This window comes from Musca domestica, unplaced genomic scaffold (genome assembly GCF_030504385.1).
Source record: "Musca domestica strain aabys unplaced genomic scaffold, Musca_domestica.polishedcontigs.V.1.1 366, whole genome shotgun sequence".
Classification (NCBI taxonomy): Eukaryota; Metazoa; Arthropoda; class Insecta; order Diptera; family Muscidae; genus Musca; species Musca domestica.
Window position 1 is genome coordinate 232,784 of NW_026712320.1, and position 23,801 is coordinate 256,584.

The following is a 23,801-nucleotide window of genomic DNA, read 5'->3' on the forward strand; positions in this document are numbered from 1 at the left end:
GAAGAGAATATTCAGGGGAATTTTAATCAAAATGAAGGGGATAATTTGAGGAGTTGGGAGGGTAGTTTTTCTTAGCTTTTGAAATTTCAAAATTTCTTGGAACAAATTTTACCTTCTCCGACAACAAATGAATGACTTGTCTCCATTTACTTCTTCCCATTGAAATTTCGCAAAATTAAACAACTTTTCGAATTGCAGCCTTTTTTGAATGGATAAAATAACACAGATTTCAACTGAAGTTCCGGCAGATTAGAAGAAAAAAAAAATAGCCAAAAATTACTTAAGATTTTCTCTGTATACTGTATAAAAATTTGAAGAGTTCCTATATCAGATACATCAAAATAATTAGGTAAGGTTGTCATGAATGTAGTAGTTATGCCAACGCTTTTGTAATAATCTACTAATTGCAAAAAAAAAAAAAAAAATAATAATAAAAATATATGAGACATAATGCTACAAAATCAAGGTCAAAAGGATAAATGTTCAGTTTTTTTTTTTTTGGGAGTTAGAATTTGAAAAAAAATATAAATTAAAAAAAATACCAATTTTAAAAATTTTGTAGCATTGTGTTCATTTTTTTGCTTTACTTTAAAGACTTCACCTTGCTGATGCCTAATACCAGCCCCTTAAAACCTATTTATTTTTAAGAATCCAAAGCAACCCATTAACATTATTTTTTATGCCCCACCCTTCTCTCTCTCTTTCCCCCTTTCAATGCTTAACTAATAATGCTAATATAAGTCTATTTGCTATTTAATCGAATAATACAATTTTTTGGAAGTAGACAAACCCTGCATATTGGAATGGCTTTGGTTGGTAGAACTGAAAATAAAAAAAAACCTGAAACATTGATTCGCAAACCACTTTTTAAATGCTGACTTCTCCTAATAATAAGTGCTATTGCTAAGCAAGTGGATCATTACTTCTTTCAAATCTTTATGGTGTGATGGTGCTAACAATTAAACAAATATTTTTTTTTTTTTTTTTTTTTCAATACAAAACACTTTCAATTTTCTTTCGGTGGGGTTTTTTTCGGGGGAACTATTAAGGCAAAGAGTTTAAGCAAATATTTAAAAAAAATTCCAATATTTTCGATAACAACATAGTTTGATAAATAATTTTCACGGTTGTTTAAGAACTATTCTCCAATAAAAATAATAATTCGATAACAAGATTTTTCTTTTGAAAATGTGTTCGATAATAGATGTGCTAATGAAAATTGGGTCGATAACAAATTCTCCCATAGAAATGTGGAACGACAACAACTTTTACTGGACAGAAGTTGTTCGATAACAATTTTTTTCCATAGAAAAATGGTTCGTTAATAATTAAGTAAGTAAGAAAGTTGATCGATAACAACCGATAACATTTTTCCTAGAGAAAATTTGTTTGATAACAATTTTACATTTAGAAAAGTCTATCGATAACAGATTTTCTTACAGAAAAGTATTTCGATAAACATTTTATCAGCTGAAAATGCTTCGATAACCGCTTTTCCCTTTTAACAATAGACCGATAACAACTTTTCCAGTAGGAAAGTAGTTCGAAAACAACTTTTCTTAAAGAAAAGTTTATCGATTACAATTATTTGTTCGATAACATCATTTCTCGTAGAAAAGTAGTTCGATAATAACTTTTCCAGTGGAAAAGTAGACCGCTAACAAATTTTCAAGTAGGAAAGTTGTGCGAAAACAGAGAAAAATTGTTCGACAACAACTTATCCCATAAAAAAAGTTGTTCGATAACAGCTTTTCTTATAGAAAAGTGGACCGATAACAATGTATCCCATAAAAAATTGTTCTATTACAATTTTACCTTCAGAAACGTTGTTCGATAACAGCTTTTCTCGTAGGAAAGTGCTTCGATAATAACTTTTCCAGCAGAGAAATGCTTCTATAACCTCTTTTTCATTTTAAAAAGTTGACCGATAACAATTTTTCCAGCAGAAAAGTAGTTCGAAAATAAATTTTCAAATAGAAAATTCGTTCAATATCTACCTTTTCCGTCGATAAAAACTTTTCTTAGTGGAAGTTGTTCGATAATAATTTTCCAACAACTTATCCCATAAAAACATTGTTCGATAACTTTTTTACCTTCAGAAAATTTCTTCAATGACAGCTTTTCCCGTAGAAAAGTAGTTCGATAATAACTTTTCCAGCAGAAAAGTGCTTTTATAACCAATTTTCTCTTTGAAAAGTGGACCGATAACATATTTTCCAATAGGAAAATAGTTCGAAAGCAACTTTTTACAAAGAAAAGTCGTTCGATAACTACCTTTTCGTAGAAAGGTTGGTCGATAACAATTTATCTGACACGAAAGTTGTTCGATAAAAAATGTTCTCATAGAAAAGTGGAACGAAATTATCCCATAAAAAAGTTGTTCGATAACAGCTTCTCTCGTAGAAAAGTCGTTTGATAATTTGAAAAGTGGACCGATAACAACTTTTCCAGTAGGAAAGTTATTTCCGGAGAAAGGTTGGTCGATAAAAAAATGTTCTTAGAGGAAAGATGTTCGAAATCAAATTTTCCCATAGAAAAGTAGATCGATAACAAATTATTCCGCAAAAAATGTGGTCGATAACAACTTTTCAGAAATTTCTAAAACAATTTATTTTTCCAAAGAAAATTTTTGTTGAAAATGTGTTTTTATTCGACAACAACTTTCTCCATAGAAATGTTGTTCATTAACAACTTTTCGAGACAAGTTATTCGATAACAAGAATTTTCAAAAAGAAAAAAGTTCAATAACACATTTTCACATAGAAAAGTGATTCGATACCAACTTTTCCCAGAGAAAAGTTCAGGCATAACAACTTGACCCGTAGAAAAGTCGTTCGATTACAACATTTCCTAGAGAAAAGTTGATCGATAACTATTTTTCGAAAAAAAATGGTTCGATAAGAACCTTTCCTATCAATCATTTGTTCGATAACAACTTTTGGTTCGATGACATCTTTTTCCATAAAAGTGGTTGGTATCGACAATTTTTTTTTTAAGAAAATTTTCGATACAACTTTTCCCGTGAAAAATTATTTCGATAACAACATTTCCTATAGAAAGTTTTTCGATAACCGAGTTTACCATAGAAAAATGGTTCGATCACAACTTTTCTCTGTTCAATAAAAATAATATTTTTTTCTTGTGGAAACTGTTATCGAACAGCTTTTTCTGTTCAAAAGTAGCTCGATAAGAAATTTTTCCTGCGAAACGTTTATCGATAACAACTTTCCTAGTTAAGAGTTGTTGGATAACAACTTGTTCCACAGGAAAGCTCTTCGATAACAAGTTGAAAAGTGGTTCGATAACAATTTTTTAACAGAGACGTTGTTCGATAACTAATATTTCCACAAACATTTTTTTGATAAAAAAACTTTTTCTTAAAGAAACTTTATTCGATAAAAAAGTTATCGAATCGATAACAAAGGAAAGTTGTTCGATAACAATTTTTGGCACATAACAACATTTTCTATAGAACAGTGAATCGGAAATTAATTTTTAAATAGAAAACTAATTCGATAAAATTTTTTTTGATACAGAAAATTGTTTCGATAACTAATGTTTCCATAGAAAAACACATCGATAGCTGATTTTCTCGTATCGATATTTTTTCTATAGAACTGTTAACCGATACCTCATTTTTCTAAAAGATTTTCGATAACAATTTTTTCAAATCAATATTTGTTCGATAACATCTGCTTGTCTGAAACTCTTTGCCTTTCACTCAGCTTCCTCGGAAATATCTCTACTCCTACTTTCAATAATAAACACTCTCTAATGCACTCTACTTTTCACTGAACACACGCACTCTCTCTCACACACACACAAATGCACTCGTATTATTTACTAAACAAATAAAAAACACACTAATGGACGACAACATTAACAACAACAAAAATCAAATACCAGCTAACAATAATAACAACAACTACAACCGTGAATTCAAACAAAAGCACTTTTGTTGTTTTGCCACTTCAAAAAACAAAAAAGAAGAAATGTGTCCTTCAATTCAATTCTTTTCCCTCCACCATCCAGGATCGGTATCCTCGAATGATAGTGGGCATGGCTCGTATGCTCAACACGATACAAGTTCTTCATCATCTGTTTACACAGCGGCCGATTGTCGACTGTTGCAGCAGATTTCGAATACGGCAGCGACACGAACTCTAAATACTCCGTGCAATACACGTGCATTATCGCCACAATTACATACACTACAACAACAACAGCAACAGCAGCAACAACAACAACACCTACAGCACCCAGCGACACCGCCACCACCCCAACTCATGAATGCACCATTGCAACAACAGCAGCAACAACAACATCAGCCACCATTAACACCAACGCCACCTCCATATTTAATGAGAGGACAAAACATGCCCATGTATCCACCCCCGCCTCCATCTGGCAGTGGTTTAGGCGTTGGCGTTGGTGGCGGCAGCGGTAACATTTCACCACATCCGCCGCCACCAACACCGCCACAACACATGAACAGTCGACCTTTGTCACCGGTGGCCCTGCAATCAAATATGCCTCCGCCATATGCCACAGCTGCCGCAATGCTTCATCACAATCATAGACATTCCAATATGCATGGTAAGTTTTTTTGGGTAACTTCGGGAGCCCGCAACGAACGACGAAGTATCTGTGTGTTAAAGCGAAAGGTAAAATAAAACGAAAGGAAAATTTTGAGAATTTATTTTAAAAGTCGGTGTACAGTCTTCGCTCTTTTTTCTAATAATTTTAAGTGAGAGAGGGTAAGAAATAGAGAGGTTTGTTATTTCGAAAATAAAATAAAATAAAACAATTATATTCTTGGAGTTCTGGAACAGACCATAAAAAATAAAAATCTTAACTTAGATATCCATCAAAAATTTCTAAGAATGTCCATCAACAAAAAAAAAGGAAAAAAAATAAGAAAATTATTGCTAAACCTCACCTGAAAAAAGAACCCCAAAAGACCCTAATCCATCCTTTAAGACAGAAAGAGTTTTTTTGAAGATCCATCTTCCCAAGGTTTTTTTTTTGGTGCAAAGTCTGAAGATTTTTTAACTGTTTTTTTAACTGGTTTTTAACTGTAGAATTCGGGTTACAATTTATGATCTGTTTCTAAAATTTTATGTCATCCTAAGACACAAAACATTTGCAATCCACTCAAGAAATGCAGGAACCAGTTAGATTGAAAAAAATGAAGACAAGAAAATTCCCGTTTTTCCAAAAATTAAGAACCCAAATATGTCTGAAATATTCCGTTAATTACCCAAAACTCATAGAAGCAATCTGGAAATATCTTTTAAAAGTCCTGTTTATTTCTAAAACTCATTGGGGCAGTCTAGAAAAATTCTTTAAAAAGTCCGTTCCTTCGGGCTTTGGCGATCTGGGGTCTAGAATAAATCTTTATAAAATCCAAGCCTTTGGGCCTTGATCTTTAAAAACTCCACTCTCACTAATATTTCATTGTAGGAGTCTGGAAAAAATCTTTAAAAAAGTCTAAGCCTTCGGTCTATGGAGGAGTCTTCAAGAAATCTTTAAAAAGTCCTCGGCTTCATGGGGTCTACAAAAAAATCTTTAAAAAGTTCACGCCTTTGGGTCTTGAGATCTATGGAAAATCTTTAAAAAATCCTTTTCTTCGGACCTTGGCACCTTACTTACGGACCTTAGAGTCTAGAAAAAATCTTTAAAATGTAACCGCCTTTGGGCGTTGGAGAAGCCTTGAAGAAGTATTTAAAAATCCACGCCTTCGGACCTTTTAGGAGTCTTGATGAAAGATTTAAAAATCCACGCCTTCGACCTTGGAGGAGTCTTGAAGTATTTAAAAATTCACGACTTCGGACCTTGGAGGACTCTTGAAGAAATATTTAAAAATCCACGTCTTCAGACCTTTGAAGAGTGTTAAAGAAATATTTAAAAACCCACGCCTTCTTGAAGAAATATTAAAAACTTCACGCCTTCGGACCTTGGAGTCTAGGAAAAATGTTTCAAAAGTCCCCGACTTCGGTCCTTAGATTCTAGAGAAAAATCTCTAAAAAGTTAACGGCTTCGGGCGTTGGAGGAGTCTAGAAGAAATATTTAAAAAGTCCACGCATTCGGGTCTTGAAGTCTAAAACAAAATCTTTAAAAAGTCCACGCCTTTAGGCCTTGGATTCTACAATTTTTTAAAAAGGCCACGCTCGTCAATATCTCATAGTAAGAGTCTAGAAAAAACTTTAAAAAGTCAAAGCTAAGCCTTCGGTCTTTGGAGGAATCTAGTCTAAGACTTCATGTGGTACAGATGAAATCTTTAAAAAATCCTTGCCTTCATGTGGTCTAGAAGAAGTTAACGCCTTGGGGCGTTGAAGAAGTCTAGAAGAAATCTTTAAAAAGTCCACGCCAAGATCCATAAATCTTTAAGGAGAGATAACGCCAACTGGCGTTTGAGGATTCCAAAAGAAATATTTAAAAAGTCTACGTCTTCAGGAATTGGAGCCTAGAAAAAACTCTTAAAAAGTCCTCGCCTTCAGGCCTTATAGTCACAGCCTTTGGGGGTTGTAAGAGTCTAGAAAAAAATTAACTCCTTCGGGCCTTGGAGTCTAAAAAAGTCAACAATTTGGAGGAGTCTGGGAAAATCATTCACATTCTCTTGAAACATTATTAGTTACAACAAATAAGAAAGCAGTAAATTCGCCTGAGCCGAACTTTGAATACCCTAAACCATTTGGAACGAAATTTTCAAAAAAATAAAATCCGTTAAAAATGCTGTTAAAGAATGTAGCCGTTATATTAGGGTCTATACGACGACATGGACCTGCATTGGCAACTTTTGTTATAAGCCATTACAGTATTCAAATGCGAAACTTGAAAAAAAAAATCGGTGAATAATTTAGCTTGAATCATTAAAATACGGAATATAGGAAGATACCGTTATATGGGGGCCATACGAAGTCCTGGACCTGCATAGTACCTATTAGGAACTTCAAATACGAAATTTCAAAAAATTTCGGCGAATATTGCTCTTAAAATCGTCAAAATACCAAATATCGGGAGATACCGGTATATGGGTGCTATATGAAGACCTGAACGCCTTGTATAGACAATTTTTTGTCATAGGCTATAGAACACATTAGAAACTCTAAACATGAAATTTGAAACAACTCCAGTGAATAATATCCCTTAAATCGTCTAAATACCGAATATAGGGAGGTACTGATGTATGGGATCTATAGGAAGACCTGGACCTACATAGACAATTTCCTGTCATATTTCTTTATTCGTTTTGACTCTAGCGTGATTACAACAGACGGACAGGGCTAAATCGTGTTAGAATTTTACTCCGTTCAAGAATATACAGGGTGAGATGAAAAAACTGCAACCAACACTTAAAAAACTGCTGTGATTTCTAAGCCAATCTTCCGACAGCTGTTAAAATTATTCCAGTGACAGCTCATTATATTGTTTACAAGTGTACAAAAGCAATTTGGTTAGAATTTTCCAGAAAAGAAGTTATTCGTGATGGAATTTAAGCGTGTCAGTGTGATTTCTTTTTATTTGGCTGGAAAACCACAAGTAGCTATCGTTAGAGCACTCCAGCATTTAAATGTAAATCTGAACTTATTCTGAACGACATTCTTTGCTAAGATTAAAAAAAAAAAATAAAAAAAATGTAAAAATTATGGTGTTTTACTTTGTTGCAGTTTTTTATCTCACCCTACACTTTGTTGTGTCCAAAATTATTGTTCCGATGAATTACAAACGGAATTACGAACTTAATATACCCTCCATACTATGGATAAAAAAACAAGATTATGAGTTTTAAAAACTTAAATATTCGTAAGTTGGTTTCTTTCTAAAACGTATGGTTTGGTTTTGATAAAAAAAATGAAAATCAAGGTTTTTTAACTAACCTCTATTACTGTCATCACCGACTTTGTTTAATTCGACACGATCGGATTTTTTTTTTTTTGAAAATTACTGAAAATGGACCTAATAATTTCTTAAACTTCTCTTCCGATATCTTCCCTTGATATCTATTATAAAAATTTCAATATTAACTTAATTATGTTTGTAAAATTTGTTTCTTGGAAATTTTTAACAGTTATGTCAAAGTCGATTCCAAATTTTCAGAAACGAATTTCGTACATAAATTTTTTTACAGCACGTTTTCATCAAATTATTTTCAATTTGTTTTAAAAAAAATTTCAACGTCTTAATCTGCGATGGTTATAATCATTTATTTTTTTTAATATTTATAATTTTTTTATTTCATTTGATTTATTATTATTTTTATTAATTTTTATTAGTATTTGTATTTTCGAGAATGTCACCTTTTTTATTTTATGTAGTTTTTTTATTTTTTTTATATTATTTATTTTTTTGTATTATTTAGTTTATTTATTTATTTTTTTTTTTCAATTTTTCCTAAGTTTATTAATACCACTTTTTTCTCCATTTACTAGAATTTTTCTTTTGAATTTCTTTCAAGGTGCCCCCGGTTGTCCCATGTGCCCAATGCCACCTATGAACCAATAAATGTAATTATTGTATTATTTATTAAATAAAAGGTGAGTTCCAAATTAATAAAAAAATAAATATATTTTTTTAATTTTTTCTTTCTTTTTTAGTTTATTGAAACAAAAAGAATAAAATTATATGCCAAATTTTTTGATGTTTTCGTTTAAAAAATATACAAAAATCTAAGAAAATAAAAAAACAAACTACTATTTAAGGTTGTGTGTGTGGATATTAAAACAAAAAAAAAAGAAAAAAAAAAAACAACAACAAATTGGTTTACAATTGTGCATCTGTAATGTGAAATAAATGAATGTGATTCGAATGATATTTTTTTGTTTCGATGTGAAACTGGATCATTGCAACCAACCAACACATGTATAGTCTGCAGGCGGACCTTTAGCTCCATTTACTCCTCAGACACACAGAACACAGAAGAATGGAAAAGCGAAATGCAAGAGAAACACAAAACATTTATTTGAAACAAACCAACAACAAAAAGTAACTATAAAAACAAACAAAACTACTTATCAAACGTTTTTTAAGCTATACCAATTTTTTTGTATTAAATAACTTTATATATATCATATATTTTGGAATTATGTAAAAAAACAAATGTGTATGTATTAATCTTTAATTACTATTATTATTATTATTTAAACAAGAGAATTTAGTAATAAGTTTTACAAACAACATGAAAAAAGAAAATTCCGCCAAATTTACACTAAACAAAAAAATGAGAAGAGAAGATAAAAAAACTCGAAACTGTCTGATGCTACTATATAGACCACATATAACAATAACAACAACTAAAAAATTACAACAAGAACTTTAAAAAAGACTTACCAATGTACAATTTTTTTGTCTTCTAATTAATTTAAATTATAAAAAACAAATATAACTCTCGTCCTCTCTCTTTCTCTGTCTCTCACACAGCCCCAAAGCTTGTTTTGGTAACTTCACAAAACTTCTTCCTAACAAAAATATATTTTGATAATTTTTTTATATATCTATATAATACCTATATACAAATGAAACAAGCAAAAAGAAACAAACTCGAATCAGGCTAACAACAAAACAAACATACATATTTCTATATAAAATAAGTGTTAATTTAAGTTCAGCAAAACAAAATTCTCACTTTTCCATGCCTAGGCAAAAAGTGTATTTACATAGAAAGACAACACATTCGTACATACATAATCATCATACATAGACATTTATATATATACATATACATACAAAACAATCCAAGCCAAAATGAAAGCAAATACTTCCCTCTCTGCGCAAAAAAATGCCTTCTTTTTTTGTATATTTTCGTTTCATAGAGAACAAGCTAATAATATACATATAAATAATTTTAAAATAAAGTCGTTAGTTTTTTTTTCCAATATCTCAAAAAAAAAACAGAGTTTTAAATTTCAATATGCCAACGTATTTGAACTGTATGCCAAGTCCCCTATGCTTAATTATAAAAAAAAAACTATTTACAAATGAAAATAAATAAAATAAAAAATAATAATAATATGGCATGTTTCTTTAAAACGATTCGAAAGTAAATTTATTCAAATCATCAGTAGTGGAATTCTCTAAATCATTTTTTGAGCTACCGACAACAATCGGTAACTTTGAAACCCAACATTTTGTTATTTAAAAGAAGTTAAAGTTGACAACATTGTTTTTTTGTTTTTTTTACCAGTAGGTCTTAGCGACTACTTTGATTTCGTCGCAAACTTACCGACAAATTTCTTCAATTAACCAAATTATAATCATTTTAATTCCACCGACGTAACCCAAAAAAAAAAAAAAAATAGTTAGAGAAATCCACTACAGAAGTAGCTGCAGTTAAAAAAAATATTTTTTTTCAACTTGGTTTTGGTAAAACCAAAATTCGAAACATTATTAGGGACTTTGTCGTATTTCCTTGAATCGCTTTAGAAAAACATGCCAATTTTGTTGAGAAATGATGCCAGACCAGTCTTCTTTTACTTCCCTTGGCCTCCCCCCAAAAACTGTATTCAAATAACTTCATAATCGGTCCAATTACGGTTGTCATCGCAACAGTCGTCGTCGACGTTATGTACAAGTCGTCATCGCCGTTGCTTCGATTCATAAATGGTACTACGGTAAAGCCATGGTAGAAGAATACAGGTAGAGATATCAACGCTAAGAAACATTGATATGTCAGAAAATTTTAAATGTTTTTTTCAAATATAAGTAGATTTTTATATGTTTTCTTATACGACGTCATTCGGAGGTTATTGTAAATCGCGTTTTTCAACAATATTTACAAAATTTTAATAATTTTTCATTCAAAATTTTCAATTCCTAAATTTGTTTGACAGTTCATTGTCCCAGCAGTTGTGTCGATACGTCTACCCATATTCTTCTACCATGGGTAAGGCATAGAAGCGACATCGACAGTTAAAAAAAAGAAGTTAGCAACACTTTCTTGTTGTTGGAAAAAAATATAAAAACTGTTTGCAGCGGCGAGTGCTAAAACAGCAAACAAACATATTTACATTGCCTGACTCCAGGTACATATTTTAAATTAAAATAAATTTTTTTTAATTTATTTTAATTAAAATATGTACCTTAATGTGTTCTTTTAGATTTTAAAATATTTCAGAATATTTCAAGGACTACTAAAAGAAATTTTGCCAAAGTTGCAAAAGGTGGCGCCGGTCATTGGCTCTTAGGCCTGAAATTAAATTGGCCGTCTTAACTCTAGTTTGGTACAAACTTTTCCATTTTTTTGAACGTTTCTCCAGTAGTAGGTATTTTTATACCCTGATTCCAGGAAATATTTTTTTGGGGGGACGGACCCGGGAACCCAGTTTTTTGACCAGAAGGTCCTGGTTTAAGACCCGGATCCACTTACCCAATATATGCAATATAGATATCGCTTCAGAAAATACCTGTTCAACAAGTGGTCACTTGATGGGGTTATTTAAAGCGGTTCGGAAATTATGATCAAATTATCAATTTTTTAGACCTGGATTTTTTTAAAAAATCCAAAAAATTCGAAAAAGATCCCATTACGGGAGGTCAACAAACTTAATGCTAAACTATAACTGACACTCTTACCTTTCCGAAATTGTACAATTTTTGACGCGTGTTCAAGACCCGGGCTAGACTTGGATCCACTTACCCAATTTATACCATATAAGTATCGCTTATGAAAATACCTATCCAACAAGTGGTCACCTGAGGGGGTTATTTAAAACGGTTCGGAAATTATGGTCAAATTATCGATTTTTTAGACTTGAATGTTTTTAAAAATCCCAAAAAGTCGAAAAAGGGCCTTTTATGTGGGGGATCAACAAAATTGGTGCTAAATTATAGCTGACGCTCTTACCTTTCCAACATTCTACAATTTTTGACGCGGGTTCAAGACCCGGGCTAGACCTGGATCCACTTACCCAATATATACAATATAGGTATCGCCTATGAAAATACCTATCCAACAAGTGGCCACCTGAGGGGGTTATTTAAAGCGGTTCGGAAGTTATAGTCAAATTATCGATTTTTTTAACCCTGTTTTTTTTTTTAAACGCTCAAAAAATCGAAAAAGTGCCCATTACGTGGGTCAACAGAATTGATGTCAAATTATAGCTGACAATCTTACCTTTCCAAAATGCTACAATTTGTGCTAATACCTGTTTTGGGTCCAGAGATATTCTCTTCTGGGTATGTTCAACCGGCTACGCGAACTAAAGTTTTCCAAATTTTACAGTTATTGTAAGTAGTCGGCCCCATCATGTGACCACTTGTTGGATAGGTATTTTCCAAATTATAGCTGACACTCTTAGCTTTCCAAAGTGCTACTTTGTGCTAATAATTTTTCTGGGTCCAGACATATTCGCTTCTAGGCATGTTCATTCAACCAGGTACGCGAACTAAAGTTTTATAAATTTAACAGTGGTTGTAAGTAGCATCGGGTAATTGGATCCGGGTCTAATCCGGGTCGTGAACACGGGCATTCGAGTCAAAAATCTGGGGAATCAACGTAGAAGATTCCCGGAATCAGGGTAAAAATACCAACCTACTTAAAAAAATCGAAGAGTTTCTACTAAACTAGAGTAGTTTCAATTGGCCACAGCATTTACGGTTTTAGCGCTAAGATTTTAGGTCGGAAATTACTGTTGTTATTTTCATGGCCAAATATCAAATACAAAATGCTTAATCATATCAACGTCGACTAAATACAAATACAATGTTACGTCACATTTTTTTGCGGCGACAGATATTCCCTAAGAACGACTTCACGTCCACTGTTTTATCGACAATGATAATAGCAATCATTCAGAGCTATCGACAAAAAACGGCAACCTAACTGTTGCTTCGACTTAATTTTGCGACAACGACGACGACGGCAACAGTAATAGGGCCGATTAAATAAGCCAAAACGAGTCGAAATGGTCCCCATCTCATACCTAATTGTAATCACTTTAAACGACATGTCCAGAGTTTTCTGGGGGTTATTAAAAATCTAGAAAGGAAGAATAAATTTTTATATATTTTTATTTTTGTATCATCACTGGAAGATCAATGTTTGTGGCTGGCCTTACGTCGATTTAGGATCAATGTAAAACTCAAGAGGAAAAATGGGCCAATTTAACTTAATCGGATGTTAACGACCTTATATTTAATGAATAATGATTTTATTTAAAATAATTTTCAATATCCATATTAATGCTAATAGCAATATTTCAATTTTAAATTGCTTAAATCTCACTATTGTGCATTTCGATCCTAACTTGACGCGACGAACAGTAACCACACATTAACCACCAAAATCCATCCATCCATAAAAACTAATTATTAAATAAGAGCGTTTTAGGGGAATTTGATTGAAACGAAAAAAGGGACATTTTTTAGAAAAAGGTGTAATTGTTAAAAAATATTTGTTTTAAATTTCAAATAAAAATTGTTTTTTTTTTTTTTAATGCAGTCGAAGTTGTTATAAAAAGGCTAAGGTCCAAAAAAGTTAAAAATGTTTCGGGAATATTCCCTCTATAATTTACAGTGGATATTTGAAATCCTCGTGGAAAAGTTCGCATTTATTACCCGAACCCGATGAAATTTTGCACAAGTCATTTGTTTGACCCAAGGACGAACACTAATGAAATTGGAGATTATCGGTCAAAATTTAGATATAGCTCCCACATATATCTTCGTCCGATTTGCCGATTTATTATGCACTAAACATGGAATGGATCAGCCCAAATAGCGTGGAATTTTGCATATACGTCCATATTAAGTCTGGAAATAAGTATAATAAATTTCATCGAAATCGGTTCAAATATAGCTATATCTTCTATATATATTGTTCATCCGATTTGTTATTTTTGTCCTCCGCAGCCATGCAATATGTACTCTGTAACAACGATATTTGGGGAAATATCAGAAATACATTTGCCAAATTTTATCAAGATTGGTTCAGATTTGGATTTAGCTCCCACATATAACTTCATCCGATTTGCAGTTTTTTGTGCACCAAACGTGTAATATTAGCCCAATGGGATTGGCACTTACGACCAAATCGAGCCTAGAAACAGGTATGTCAAATTTGGTAAAAATCGGTTCAAATATAGCTATAGCTCCCATATATATAGTTTATCCGATTTGATATTTTTGTCTTCCGCAGACGTAATATGCACCCCAAAAGAACGATGTTTGGTATCAGAAATCAGATACAGCCCAGAAATACCTCTGCCAAATTTTAGCCAGATCGGTTAAGATTTGGATATAGCTCCCACATATATCTTCAACCGATATCGGGTTAATTGTGCACCAAATGGTCAATATCAGTCCAAATGACCTGAATTTTGGTACATCCAACAGAATTCAGTCCAGAAGCAAGTACACAAAATTTGGCGAAAATCGGTTCAGATATAACTGTAGCTTCCACATATATTTTTAATACGATATAGGGTTTTAAGTCCCTCACTTCTATAATATGCATTCGACAACAATGATATTTGGTATCAGATATCTTATAGAGCTCGGAAATACCTCTGCCAAATTTTATCCAGATTGGCTAAGATTCGGAAATAAATGGCCAATATCAGTCCAAATGACCTGAATTTTGGCACATCTGACCGAATTAAGTCTAAAAGCAAGTATGTACATCAAATTTGGAGAATATCGGTTCAGATATAACTATAGCTCTTATATATATATATATATATATATATATATATATATATATATATATATATATATATATATATATATATATATATATATATATATATATATATATATATATATATATGTCTCATCTAATTTTGTCTTTAAGTCGAAATATGCACTCCACAACAATGATATTTGGTACCACATATCTTATAGAGCTCGGAGATCGGCTAAGATTTGGATATAGCTCCCATACATATTCTTAATAAGATTTCAGGTTTATTGAGAGAGAGAGAAGAAATATTAAAAAAAATCAAAATAATATATTTTTCTGCAATAAAATAAAATTTCTCAACTAAATTCTAGGGTTTTATGAAGAATAATATCTATTTTTTCCTTTTTCCACAAATATTTTCCAACAATTACACCTTTGCCTAAAACTACCACACAGACAAAAGAAACGACAACATCCATAGAACATTAGTTTGACGACAAAAGTATAGTACAAGTGTTTTCATTTAAAAAATGAAAACGGAACCGATCTAAATGATATTTACACTCAAATAACATTACATTCATATGCTCTCTATTTACAAATCATTAAAAAAAGAACAAAACATAAATATATATATCTATACACTTAACAATACATACATATGCCAGAAAAGATTAAATCAAATATTTAAAAAAAATAAATAAATATAATATATTTACCATATACAAAATAAAGAAATTATTTAAAAGAAAGAAGAAGATTAAAATTTATTAAAAAAAAATCCAGAAAAAAAGTAATAAAAAAACCACATCATGTAAAATTTATATTACCAAACGAAAAAAATAAACTATTGTTGTAAATTGCATATTACTATTGTAAAACACACACAAATATGAATATCAACAAAATTGAATATTTATATTTTTATTAAATATATTCTATATATATTTTTCAAAAATCCCGAAAAAAAAAACAAAACCCAACTCAAATAAATGTCTAAAATATATATTTACAATATTTTATTAATTAATGAAAAAAAGAAAGAAAACTAAAGGGCATTTCAAATGAAAAAAAACGAGAGAAAAATTTAAAGAATTAAAAAAATGAAGGTGGAGGCTAATTATTGTCATCATTAAAAAAAAGGCAAGATGTTGAAATTGTGGGCTCTCTTTCTTATTTGAAATAAAAAAAAATCGGGAAACTATACTCAATCGAATCGTGGATCTACTTTAGACCCACTTTTTTCTCTCTATTGTGGAACCATGAAATCTTGTTTTTTTATAAAAACGACTATATTTCTGCCATTTGAATTGACCTCGAAAAACTAAAAATGTTTTATTGATAGGGTCCAAGACCCAAAGGTTTTTTTTCTCTCAATTGTGGAACCATGAAATCTTTTTCTTTTTATAAAAACAATTACAGATCTTCTTCAGGAACAGATAAGGTATTCTTTCATTTGAATTGACCTCGAAAAACTAAAAAGGTTTTATGGATAGGAGACATATCTGCAGAAGTTCATCTAGGACTCGTTGAGGCCTTCAGAGGAGAGTTTATCAATTCTTAAAAAGACCTTCATTAAGCCTCCTTGTACAATCCATTCATATATAGGAGGCCAGAGGTAGATCCTCCATACATAAAACATTCATAAACAATATTCTATCTTCTCCTTCAGGAAACCTAAAAAGCTCTTATATTTACAGAGGACCTATAAATACCTAATAGAAACCTTTTAACAGTATAAGACCTCTATTAAGTCTCTTAATTATGGGAGACCTATTAAAGGTCTTTTATTTATAGAATACCTAAAAAAGTTCTCCTATCTTTCAAGAATTTTTAAGTCGAAACACTAAAAAGGTTTTATGGATAGGAGATATATCTGCAGAAAGGGGAGGCCTTCAGAGGAGACGTTTAGAATTCCTTAAAACAAACCTTCACGTTCAAACCTTTCATATTTAGGAGACCGGAATTCTATTCTATCTTCACTGCCCGGAAACCTCTTCTATCTAGAGAGGACCTAGGAATATCTAATATTCCTTTCTATGTATGAATGATCTTCCTCCGGTCTCCTAAATATGAAAGGCTTGTACGTGGAGGCTTTTTTAAAGGAATTCCGACTGTAAAATAACTATATAAAGTCGCTTAATTATAGGAGACCTGTTAAAGAAAAACTATGGATAGGATACATAGCTGCAGACCTTCAAGAAGCCTCCTTGTACTAGCCTTTCATATATAGGAAACCGGAGAAAAGAAAAACTATGGCTAGCAGACATATCTGTAGAGAGGGGAGGCTTCAGAGAAGAGTTTAGAGTTTCTGAAAAAATACCTGCATGAAGTCTCCTCTTACAGGCCTTTTATATTTAGGGGAGCTGAGGAATATCTTCCAAATATAGAATATCCATAAAAAAAATATTCTGCAATTTCTTCCAGGAAACCCAAAAAGCTCTTCTCCTATCTTACAAGAATTTCTAAAGGTCTCCTATCTACAGAGGACCTATTGAAGGTCTTTTATCTGTACAAAACATATTAATATCGATGGTTTTATATCAAAAGAAGACCTTATGAAGGTCGTCTATCTGTAGAAGACCTATTGAAGGCCTTCTAGCTATAGAAGACCTATAGAAGATGTTCTATCTATAGAAGACCTATTAAAGTTATTCTATCTATAGAAGACCTATTGAAAGTTTTCCATCTATAGAGGACCTATTGAATGTCTTCCATCTATAGAGGACCTATTGAAGGTCTTCTATCTATAGAACTCTTATTGAAGTAGACAGAAGATAGACCACAAAAGACTTAAATAATGTCTTCTGTATATAGAAGACCTATAAGAGGCCTTCTATCCATAGAGCTTCTTTTAAATATATAGCATTTTCAGATTAAATGAAACCTTTTGCAATTCAAATGAAACTTTTTGCAGCGGGAATGAAACCTTTTGCAGTGGAATTGAAACCTTTTGCAGTGGAAATGAAACCTTTTGCAGTGGAAATGAAACCGTTTGCAGCGGGAATGAAACCTTTTGCAACCGAAATGAAACCTTTTACAACCGAAATGAAACTTTTTGCAAATCAAATGAAACTTTTAGATTTTTAGAAGGAAAAATAACAAAACGTTTTTATTTTTAGTGCGTTTAAAATTAAATTAACTAATTATAACTAATATATAGTTAAAGAGGAGTTTTTATTGATTATTAATATTTATGTTTTTATAAAATTTTTTCTTAAAGCTTCCATAATACACAAGTGTAGATGCAGAAAGATTGAAAAAAGTTTTTCAAGGTATTTTTAATCAAAGGACCCGAATTAGGTATCTTTTTATAATCTCCTCCATGGAAAGGAGGATATATTAAATTTGTCATTCGGTTTGTAACACCTCCAAATATTCGTCGTAGACCCCATAAAATATATACAATCATGATCATAGTTGATTTAATGATTTCCACTTATCTGTCTTTTGAAATCACGACTTACCTTTATTAGGTAAGATTAATAGTATACTATAACTATAAAAAATTGTGGTAAAGCTTAATTTCACATTTCAGTCCTGGCCATATCTATAAAGGGCAAAATTTGTTTAAATTTCTCTTTTTAGCGTTAAGCATTTGGAATTTAATAATATGGAAGCATTTTATATCAAATCTATAAAGAACCATTTGTTATTACAATAATTGAAAATTTAAGAAATAATATAAATAAATGTAGATATTTATAATCAATAAAAAATCCTCTTTGTCAATATATTAGTTATATTATTATTAATTATTAATTGATTTCATTTAAAAACTACTAAAAATAAAAATATTTTGTTATTTTTCCTTCTATAAATTTAAAAGTTTCATTTGATTTGCAAAAAGTTTCATTTCGGTTGCGAATGGTTTCATTTCGGTTGCAAAAGGTTTCATTTCCGCTGCAAACGGTTTCATTTCCACTGCAAAAGGTTTCATTTCCACTACAAAAGGTTTCAATTCCACTGCAAAAGGTTTCATTTCCGCTGCAAAAAGTTTCATTTGAATTGCAAAAGGTTTCATTTAATCTGAAAATGCTATATAAAGAAGACCTCCTGTATATTAAATACCTATAAAGGGTCTTCATTCCATATAATAGGAGGAGCTCTTTCATATAGAAGACCTATAAGAATACTTCTATCTATCTAAGACCTTCATATGAATTTCTGCATATATAAGACCAGTAGAAGGTCTGCTACCTTTATAAGAACTATAGAATGTCTCCTACCTACAGCAAACTTAAAAAAGGACATGTGATTATAGAAGGCCCGTAGAAGATATTTAACATATAGATGGTCTAAAGAATTTCTCCTCTGTCCATTGAAGCGGTATAGCAGGTATTCATATGCATGTAGAATAGAATGTACTCTATGTATATTGAACTTCATTTAGAAGGTTATCTACGGATGACACATAGAAGGTCTTTTATCTGCAAAAGGTTTCTTATTAACAAAAGATCCATAGAATATCTATTATCCAATGTTTCTAAACGCAATTTAATTCTATTTTCATTACATACCTCTGATATACATCAAATTTATAAATATAGAAGGTCTTCTACCCACAGCAAACCTAAAAAAGGACATCTGATTATAGAAGGTCCACAGAAGATATTTTACATATAGAAGGCCTACAGAATTTCTCCTATGTCTACTGAAGCCCTATAGAAGGTCTTCATATGCATGTAGATTAGAATGTATTCTATATACATTGAACCTCTCTAGAAGGTCATATACGGATGACTCATAGAAGATCCATTGGATTTCCATTTTATACCTCTGATACACATCAAAATAATAGATATTGAAGGTCTTCTACCCACAGCAAACCTAAAAAAGCACATTTGATTATAGAAGGTCCATAGAAGATATTTTACATATAGAAGGCCTATAAAATTTCTCCTGTCTATGAGAGCCCTATAGAAGGTCTTTATATGTTTGTAGAATATATTGTAATCTAGGGATGACTCAAAGAAGGTCTTTTATCAGTAAAAGGCTTCATATTCACAAAAGACCCATGGAATATCTACTATCCAAAGTTTCCGAACGCGATTTGATTTCTATTACATACCTCCGATACATATCAAAATTATCGATAAAAACTAAAATTTAAAATTTTTTTTTCAAATCAATATCCAAATATTTTTCTAAGCCTTGAGTTTTTTTTAAATCCTTTTTCAAATCTGCAATATTCTAACGAATTTGGGCCTTTTAAATGATGGCAATAAACCTGGGAAAGTGTAACCACATTGACCCGCCCGCCCCTTCCATCTTCTACTATTCATATACAATATATTTTGCTTGAAATTTACTAAGATTACAAAAAACATACATAAATTATTTTTACAAAATAATAAAGGAATTGAATTCTGTATTTATCTTAAATAATAAAACTGAAACAAAAAACAAACAATAATGTTTTAAAATGTTCAAAAAAAAAAGAAACAATTCGAATATTTTATAAATATTAAATAATTAAAACAGAAAAAAACAATTAAATTAAAATTTATAAAAAATTTAAATTTAAAATTTATGAAAAATTTAAATTTATTTTAATTTTAAGTCAATAAAAACAAATAAAATCATGTATCCATCCTCTTTTCCAACAGCAAATCATGCAACAACCATTCATATATATTTTTTGTAGGCAAAAAACAAACATAGTCATAATTAATTAATTATTTTTTTGTTTTGTTTTTAGTTTTTAAATGAATTTTCTATATATGTAATTAAAACCATAAAAAAATAAACTAATTTTAATTATATTAAATAAATCTTAATTTTAATTATGTACATTTCCCCCCTTACAATTATCGTTCATCCAAGCACACCAACAATAAAAAGCAACGGAAAAATTAAAAAAAAATCATGTTTTTATTTTCTTTAAAATGCTGCCAAAGCCCAACCACCCATAAACTATTTAACAATAAAAAACAAAGAAAATATTGAAAAATAAAATCAAAAATTTTATTATATATGCATGTTGAAAGATTGTAAAAAAAATCTATTTATATCAAACTATTGCTTTGCAACAAATAAAAGAAATTTTTGCTCTTATTACCAAACAAACAAAATCTATTTGAAATTCCATCAATTCCAATAGGAGACAATTTTTTTATTGAAGGAAAAATTAAATATATTAGATGGTGTACATCAGGGCGAACGAAGTGTCACCAGATTTATGGTCAACCAAACAAATAAATATAATGATTTCTTTGTTTTAGATGGGTGTAACAACCAGAAATTCGGGGACAAGAAGTGTGGAGACAATTTTATTACACCAGGGATTTGGGGACAAAAACTTGTAAATAGTTCTCCATGTTTATATCAATGCAAATCAAACAGAACGTCGTTTCTGCTCCAATTTAAAGGGTCCGCAAACTACATTTTTTCACTTAGCTCATGTCTTATTTGAAAAAAAAAAAAACAAGTTAAAAAGTATCAGTCGGTATGGCCAACATGTTCGATTATTTAAATATATTTTGACTTCTGCTATGATTGTTCAAATTGTGACCCTCTATGGAGTAGGTTTCGAAGGCATGGGCCAATATTGTCCATTCCGTATCGGACCTAATTAAATATGATATACATATTGCGACGTGCCTGGTTCGGACTATATTGGTTGCTTCCTTCACTTGTGATCATTTTTAGAAAATGTTAAAATTTGCGTGAGGTGTTCCATTTTTACACTTCATCTAATACTGATAAAAATATTGGTATGGACAAAATTACAAGAAAATCGAACATTTATATCCAATTTTATGCGAAATCATAAAATTCGATAAAGTATATATTCATATCAGATTTCTGGTTGAGAGAAATATTTGGATATAGAGAGTGGTAAAGAATCGCCAACTTGTTTTACAAGATATTGCAGGTATAAGTATTGGAAATTGTGAACCTTTGTGGGTGAGGTACTAGAAGGGGTTGGCATATGTATAGCATCTTCACAACAGATATTGCAATAGCAAAAATATTTGGAAGTGTGAAATTTTAAGAGAGTTGGACTTATTTCGCTTTCTTTGAGCGTTTTGTTATTCAAAATCTTGAAGCCTATGTGGGGGAGGTACCAGAAAAAATGGTCCGATCTCTAATATTTTTACAACAGACCTTATGTTGATGGAAATATTGAGATGTACCAAGCCTGAATAGAATCGGATGTTAATTTCGCGAGTTATGACCTTCATGGATACTCAAAATTTTGACCCTTTGTGGGGGTTGTACCAAAAGGAGTGGAATTATATATCCCAATTCCAAACCAGACCTTGAAGGGACCGGATGCTTATTTCGGATTCTATGATCGTTTTGGTTATTCAAAACGTTGACCCTTTGTGGGGGAGGTGCCAGAAGGAATGGTCTGATCTCTGTCATCTTTATAACAGATCCTGTGTTGATGGAAATATTGAGATGTGTCAAGTCTGAATGGAATCGGATGTCAATTTCACGTTTTATGAGCTTCATGGAAATCCAATATTTTGACACTTTGTGGGGGAGGTACCAGAAGGAGTGGACCGATATATTTCATATTTCCACCAGACCTTGGGTTAACAAAAAATATTATGATGTGTGTAATTTGAAGACAATTGGTCTCTTAATATCACATTTTATAAGAGTTATAAATATTCAAAATTTTGGTCCTTTGTGGGGGAGGTACTTGATGGAGTGGACCAATATTTTTCATTTTCGCACTTGACGTAGAACTGATGCAAATATCAGGTTTCGCAAAGTTAGAGCAAAATCTGATCATCCTTTCTTTCTCTGTGCAGTAAAATATTTTCTTTGAATATTTCGACCTTTTATGGGCAAGGTACCAGAAAGAGTGGACCAATATTGCCAATCTCCGAACTCGAATTCAGTTTGATAATAATATGACAATGTACAAAGTTTGGACCATATCGGATACTCCCTTCGAGAGTTATCGTGTGCACCAGTCAGCCAGACGGACAAACGGACATCGCTAGATCGTCTCCGACTGATTTGGTCCAAAGAGCCCTAAGATATTCTTTAAAAAACCACGTTTGATAATTTGAGGCAGATTTTGGCCGTATCAAATGATATATCTGTATCTGTAGCCATATGGCTGAGGGTATCAAAAATATGTGTCAAAGCCGAGTTCCACCAAATGGAAACGTACGTCCCGAATTCACAATAAACCTAAAATCGGATTAAGGATATATATGGGAGCTATATTCAAATCTGAGCCGATCTCAATAAAATTTGGGAAAGGTATTTCGGAGCTCTATCTGGTACCAAATATCATTGTTGTGGAGTGCATATTTGGACTTAAATACAGAGCAACATTCGGGCAGCGTGTGACGGTTTTATTGGCCGTTGAAAGGCCATAATTCGCGCCAAAGGTGACCAATTCGAACAAATCTAGACATATTCTAAAACTTGATGCTTTTTCCGACATTTTTTGCTTTGTTGCAGTCTTTTTATCTCAACCTGTATATGGGGTCTACATCCAAATCATCGATTTCTATGAAATTTGGCAAAGGTATTTCCGAGCCCTATAAGATATCTGAAACCAAATATCATCGGTGTCGAATGCATATTACGAATGTGAGGGACTTAAACACCAAATCGGATTAAATATATATATGGGAGCTATAGCTATATCTGAACCGATTTTCAAACCACCAAATTTGGTGTGCTTGTTTCTAGACTGAATTCGGTTGGATGTGCTAAAATTCAGGTCATTTGGAATGATATTTGCCATTTGGTGCACAATTAACCCGAAATCGGTTGAAAATATATATGGGAGCTATATCCAAATCCGAACCGATTTTGATAAAATTTGATCAGATTTGGGCTGCATCTGATATATGGTACCTACTATAATCGGTGTCGAATGCATATTACGAATGTGAGGGACTTAAACACCAAATTGGATGAAACATGTGTATGGAGCTATAGCTATATCTGAACCGATTTTCTGCAAATTTGATGTACTTTATTCTAGACTGAAGTCGGTCGGATGTGGCAAAATTCAGGTCATTTGGACTGATATTGGCCATTTAGTGCACAATTAACACGAAATCGGTTGAAGATAATATGGGAGTTATATCTACATTTTAACCGATTCTCAACAATTTCAATGGGGTTCGTCCTTGTTTGGCGAATTACATCTTAATCGGATAATAAATGCGACCTGCATTTTGGTCACAAAAATACAAGGACTGAC

The 23,801-nt window shown here is 31.6% G+C and overlaps 1 protein-coding gene across 4 annotated transcripts in view; it reads left to right on the plus strand.

Annotated features, from left to right (window-relative positions):
- Positions 1-9,854, plus strand: part of LOC101891421 (rap guanine nucleotide exchange factor 2) — a 73,294-nt gene extending 63,440 nt beyond the window's left edge. The window contains exons 7-9 of one of the 4 annotated variants that reach the window (XM_059126082.1): positions 4,033-4,596; positions 8,459-8,537; positions 8,598-9,854. In XM_059126082.1, the coding sequence (XP_058982065.1) occupies positions 4,033-4,596; positions 8,459-8,505 (611 nt within the window). In that variant the 3' untranslated portion in view covers positions 8,506-8,537; positions 8,598-9,854. Of the gene's footprint in view, positions 1-4,032; positions 4,597-8,432; positions 8,538-8,597 lie in introns of those variants that run through there. The other 3 variants (XR_009342860.1, XM_059126084.1, XM_059126083.1) reach the window with 3 other exon arrangements.
- The last annotated feature ends 13,947 nt before the right edge of the window (positions 9,855-23,801 follow it).